This window comes from Aristolochia californica, unplaced genomic scaffold (assembly GCF_029961685.1).
Source record: "Aristolochia californica isolate CCGP_79_NKW_82.1479 unplaced genomic scaffold, dmAriCali1.0.hap1 SCAF_43, whole genome shotgun sequence".
Lineage (NCBI taxonomy): Eukaryota > Viridiplantae > Streptophyta > Magnoliopsida > Piperales > Aristolochiaceae > Aristolochia > Aristolochia californica.
The window spans coordinates 176467-182500 of NW_027182137.1; the positions used below are offsets into that span (position 1 = coordinate 176467).

Here is a 6034-nt window from a genome sequence, read left to right on the forward strand (position 1 = left end):
CCGAAGCATTGAGAACGGGAAGTGCTATTCTTGGCTAGGAAACAAGGAGAGAAGTCAACTCCTCTTTCAAAGCGAGGTCAATTCAAGGCGTCTAGTTCCCTTCAATGGTATTCAACTTACATCGGGTCTCATCGAAGCAGATATTCCGAGACTTTATTTCCCTCTAGTGCCTACTCGGTTGATTTCACCCCGAAAAAAGTAAGGTGGCACCTTCAAAAGGTTCAATGCCCTCTGGTTCAGCAGCTGATAAAGTAAGCTATCAATAACCCTCATCACCTATTCCTCTTATTGCTTTGCATTCTAGCGGATCAAAGACCTTCCGGTGCTGCCTGATCTTACAGTCCAGTATTTCAATCTTGCAATTCACTTATTTCATCTTCCTCTTCATTCGCCTTCCCTATCCTATCCCGGGTGGTCGAGAAGTCAACTCCTCTAATTAAATACCCCCTGTGAGCATTCAATCTGTCTCCGTCTCCTGTGCCCTTTGCTTTGCTACAAAGCCAAGAGATTTTAACACCTTTAAGGCGGTTCATTTGCGCTAGATTCTCTCAAAAGAAAAGTAGTCCTCCTCTTTAGGCACCTCAGGTAAGAGAAGAAGTTTTCAGTTGAAGGCGAGCCGCATACCATCATTGACCAAAAAACCTCTCCTATCCATACCAGATGAGCATTCCTTCTCCGTCTGGCCCAAGGTATCACCATCGTTACAAAGACCGGATAAGGCTGCAGATGGACCAGAAGAAGCTGTGGCACTGACCTGACTTTCGGAATAGAATGGCGCTGCAATAAGACTTTCTGCTTTGAAGGCAGAATTGGACATTGCTGGAACAAGAGCATCCGATTCAGCATCTTCAGAAGCAGCTGCCACTAGAGAAACATCAGTCTCAGCTAAAGCCGAATCCGAAGACGCAGAAAGATATGTAGCAGTTGAATACGCATAAGCAACAGAGGAGAGGGAACAAGCAACGGCCCTATTTGCCACACCAACCCTCGCCTAGCGCGAAAGCCGTAGCGCGTTAGCGCAGCCGTTTGATTGCTCGTTCATGAAGCATCTGCTGTGAGCCTAGTTTTCACTTAAATCAATTCCATAAGCTAATAACATCCATTTATCTTATCCGATTCCGCTACGCGCCTCTATGGCTATTAAGGATAAGGAGCTTTTAAGCCACTCTTAGGCTATTGAGTGCACTACTAGGAGTTAAGCTTAAATCAATAGTTACCAACGATTGCCTTAAAGTCATCCTCCCTGCCATGGGGAGAAGCTTCAATTTCCACTCGTGAGACTGATCGAGACTAGGAATGACTAAGTGACCAAGATTGAGGACAAAAGGCCAGGGAAGGCGGCTAGCTGGTACTTAGTGCCTATTAATGAGAGCTATCGGATTGGCATGGAAGATAGAGCAACGAAGGTAGCGGCAGAGATCAAGGTGCGGAAGGAATGCTTACCGAAGGGCATAGCTCATAGAGTAGAAATACCCAGCTAAACCCGACATTGAAATGAAAGAATGAAATTACAATGTACAAACGTTTCTTACCCCCCCACATGGATAGAAGTAGGTAAACAGGAATTAATTCTAACTCCCACATGACGAAAAAAAGTCAAAGGTCTCGAGAGGAAAATAATCCTATTTGACCACTGTACATTGCTAACATAAGGAAATGGAACAATCGAGAATCCCGAGTAATTGGCCAAGCCGCTAAGGTAGCTAAAGTAGTAATGAATCCCGTTAGTCAAATGGGTCCTATGGAAAGTCCATCGATTCCCAGTCTCCAGTTAAAATCAAAAATCTTTCTCCATTTATAATCCTCCTCCAATTGGATTAATTGGTCGTCGAATTGGAAATGATAACAGAATGCATAGGTTGTTAGAAGCAGCTCCAATAAGCATATACATATAGTATACCAGCGAACCCCCTTATTCCCCCTATGAGGGAGAAAGAAAATTAACAAACCCGCGGATATCGGCAAAATAACAATTATTGTTAACCAAGGAAAATAGCTCGTGGTAAAGACAAGATAGACTTTGACCAGAAAGACCCGCCCCCGGAATAATATATTCTATTTTCCCGAGTACGGGTCTTTGTCGGTAAAGAGGAATCAAATGTATTCAAGTGGAGTTTTCTAGAACGTATCAATAAGCTAGACCCATACTGCGAGTTGTCTCATGCCATAAATAAACCCGGACGCTCAAGAAATCCGTTGGACAAGCGGATTCACATCTTTTACAACCTACGCAGTCCTCCGTTCTTGGAGCAGAAGCTATTTGCTTAGCTTTACAGCCGTCCCAAGGTCTCATTTCCAATACATCTGTGGGACACGCTCGTACACATTGAGTACATCCTATACAGGTATCATAAATCTTTACTGAATGTGACATTGGATATATCAAATTTGTGAATATTCTTCATTTGATTTTAGATCTGGTAAAAAAAGAAGTAGTAAATAAATCATGTATTCTAGACACCAGACGAATCAGTGGGTTACCTGAATTTCTTTTTTTATAATCAATAGATTTCTGGATCTGTTCATGAGAAAGAGACAAGAGACTTTTCTTTCTGACGTTTCGGCAAACATTCATTAGTTAGACATGTTAATTCGAATTTGAGAATTAGAGAAATTATATCTATCTATCCATATTCTATCCATATATATATATATAGAAGGATATCCGTGTTTATTTATATCTATATCATTACGACTACGATTATTTATTCAACAAATTTGATTGATTGATACGAGTTGATTTTCTGTTACGATGGATCGACGAAACAATAGCCGGTCCAATAGCTGCTTCAGCGGCGGCAATAGCTATAACAAAGATCGAGAAAATGTCTCCTTTTAATTGACGACTATCAAATAAATCAGAAAATGTTACGAGATTTAGATTAACCGCATTCAGTATAAGCTCAAGGCACATAAGTGCTCTAACCATGTTTCGACTTGTGATCAATCCATAAATACCGATAGAAAAGAAATAGGCACTCAAAACAAGTCCATGTTCGAGCATCATTGACTAACTCCTCATCAATCTCGATTCATTTCAATATGAACAACAATTTTATAACCGATTTGATTGACTCGAATATAACAAGTGCGTAACAAACGAAAGCATTGGCAATGGATAGAACTAAACCTTTTATTATTTGACATTCCATATGAACAAAAATAGAATTGAATTTTAACAGAAGAAGAAAAGTTCAATAAAAATATGTTTAATTTCTACGTTTTCTTTCTTTCTAAGATCAGATGTCTTCTTTCTTTCATTAGAATTTCATAAATGAATTGCATTTCATTCTTTCAGAAATTCATTATCATTTAGAAATTGAATGAATTTACATTTCATTCTTTCAGAAATTCATTTCATTTCTAAATTGTCTTCTTTCTTTCATTATCATTGATTCATGAATTCGTCTTTCATTTTCTCTTTCTTTTCTTTTTGAACTTTCTCTTCTAAACTAAATGCTTGCTTTCAGAGTGTATTAGATAATGTAGAATGGTTCTGTAAGAAACCAGGATTTTAAAGGCAAAAACCGACTTCTGTAACCCCCTATTCTTGCAAGAGACGGTTTGTCCACTTCCTAGCCAAAGCCCAATTCGCCACGTGAAAGTTAGTCACTATCAATAGCTCCTTACTTGAGATAATCCGTTGGTGCTGAAGTTTTGTCTGAGTTTTTGTACTCTGGCAAAGCGGCGTGTTAGTTTTCCCTAAGGGCCCTAAGGTCCGTCCGGATACTATACACATAGCAAACTATCAGCCCTCCGAAGCATGTGAAGCGTTATGTATCGAGCTTCTCACTCGAATCTCTTCAATGCTTTTGGCTTATACCCGCAACCGGTTTTCCACCATTCCATTAAGACTTGGTTTTAAATTTAAACCAGTCTGGAGTAGTGGTCCCAACACTGACAGCAGTCCTGGAAAGGATACTGTCAGTAAGGATTGTTTTGGTAATCAAAGGCGACTGAGTATTTGGCACACTTTACCAGTTGATGCCACTGCTTTAGTTACCTTATGGTCACCAGAACAAATCTATAGTATTACCAGTTTATGGTTTAAAGACCGTATCTGGTATGCTACAGATGGTTGGGACAATCCTATTCCACCAGACAGGAGCTCTGGATTGGGGTTTGGCGCTTTTATAGAGCGTCTAATTGCCCCAGCTCAAGTTATCTGGTTCCCATATATGAGAACTAGACCTGAATCTGGTCGGTTTGGTGTCAAACTGGAGGGAGCAGGTAAGATCAGAGTGTTTGCGATTGCAAACCCGATTCTGCAAGCCTTAATCAGGCCTATACATGATTGGGCTATGTCCATCCTTAGGTTATTACCGACGGATGGGACGTACAATCAAACAGCACCTCTCTCTCGTTTGAGAGGAAAGATTCATTTTTGATCTTTCGATCTTAAAGCAGCAACTGACTCTTTACCTGTTAGACTGTCCGGATCCTTATTGGCCGGCCTCTTTGGAAACGAGTTCGCTCAGTCATGGGTTGATATATTGACCCAGACGGCGTTCCGTGTTCCAGAAGCACAGACCTTCAAAAGGAAGAAGGCTCATGTTTACAGGTTTACAAAGTGTCAGCCCCTTGGGTTCTACTCATCCTGGCCCGTCTTCGCACTAACACATCATGCGTTAGTGTGGTTGGCGGCCTGGAGAGCGCACCCGGGTAAGCTGTTCTTAGATTACGCTATCTTAGGTGATGACCTAGTCATTGCCGATGAAAAGGTAGCGGCTGAGTATCTAGCAATCATGCGGGATGCTGAAGTGACCATATCGAAAGAGAAGTCACTGATCTCCCGTACCGGAGCACTGGAATTTGCTAAGCGTTTCATGACCGAAGGGGTTTCTTTTTGATTAAATAGGCCTACGAGGCCAGTGAGACCTCGCGGCATTTTATTCCATAAAAAAAGTTGACATCAGTCCAAAGGTCGAAATCTCTCCCAATCCGAGTTAAGAAGTACAATGACAGATGCGAATATTAGGTAGACTCAGCTTCTCAACTCTGAGATGACCACGAGCAGCAGTAGGCAAGGCCGATGCAGTATGGTCAAACTCTATGACCAAAATGCACTCCCGCTTCCATCATCTCTTCTAAATTGATGTTCCAGTATCTTCTTGTCATTTCCCCCCACACTTTCCCTTTTTTTTTGTTAAGAAACAAGGTACCTTGAAAGAAAGAATTGTTCCGACGGAACCTTCTGCCAGGGATTGGCCGTTGATACACGGTCCAAGTCATTAATTACTTTCTATTCGTTATTATCTTTATGGCGCTAAATCTCACTCCTTTCTCGTCGCCCTCTCTAGGGCAACCTCTGCCTGCCCCCTTAAATGAGCTGTACCGAGAGAGAGGAATAGCCTCTTTCGAGTTCCCCGTGCTACGGCAGCAGCTACAGCATCATATGTGATGATCCTCTTCTCTGAGCCGCACCTGGCATCTCAGTTGTTGTTGTTATCAACCGTGGTCAATCATTGAATACAAAAACAACCATTAGTGAATTCCCACAGAAAAAAGAATCCCTTGCTGATGTGATGTGTTTTACATCGCACCGACGCCATTGTGTTTGTGTGAAGCTCGAGAGTCAACAAATGCAGGAATAGCTCCTCGGATGACTCAAGCAGAGTTGGTTTCAGATTCCCTGGCCTAGGTAAGGGTGCTTTCGCTTTCGATATAGGAATGAAACTTCCTGTTTGAGTCGTAATAGCTCCTGTCCTGGGCTTTTTAGATAGTTCACTCTGCTTCGGGCCGGGGCCGGCTTTCGAGTTTCCCTGTTCGAGAGAGCTCCTTGGCCTGGGCTCTCGACGCTTATAGGCTTGTGGTATAGTTCGTACTCGCATTAAGCTGTGGTCTCCGTCTCAGTCTCGTGCCTTCATTCCGTCGGTATAGGTATACAGTCAAATACCTGCCTCGAAGTCCCGTCAGTCAGTGTTCTCAAATCCCAGATCCCCATAGTCTCCGGCGAGTGGAGGACGAAGGACGTTTCAGCTTTTCTGCCAAAAGAGCTCGTGTAGTTCTCAGAAAACACCTACTGTAAGGCCTT

General features: G+C 42.3%; 1 protein-coding gene across 1 annotated transcript; it reads right to left on the bottom strand.

Annotated features, from left to right (window-relative positions):
- Positions 1-474: 474 nt before the first annotated feature.
- On the bottom strand, positions 475-2929 carry LOC137964653 (uncharacterized). Its single transcript, XM_068811384.1, has 3 exons — positions 2752-2929; positions 2231-2337; positions 475-2055 (listed from the first exon to the last, which is right to left on the bottom strand). The coding sequence occupies exons 1-3, from the start codon at positions 2927-2929 to the stop codon at positions 1729-1731; spliced, it is 612 nt and encodes a 203-aa protein (XP_068667485.1). The 3' UTR covers positions 475-1728.
- Between the last annotated feature and the right edge of the window lie 3105 nt (positions 2930-6034).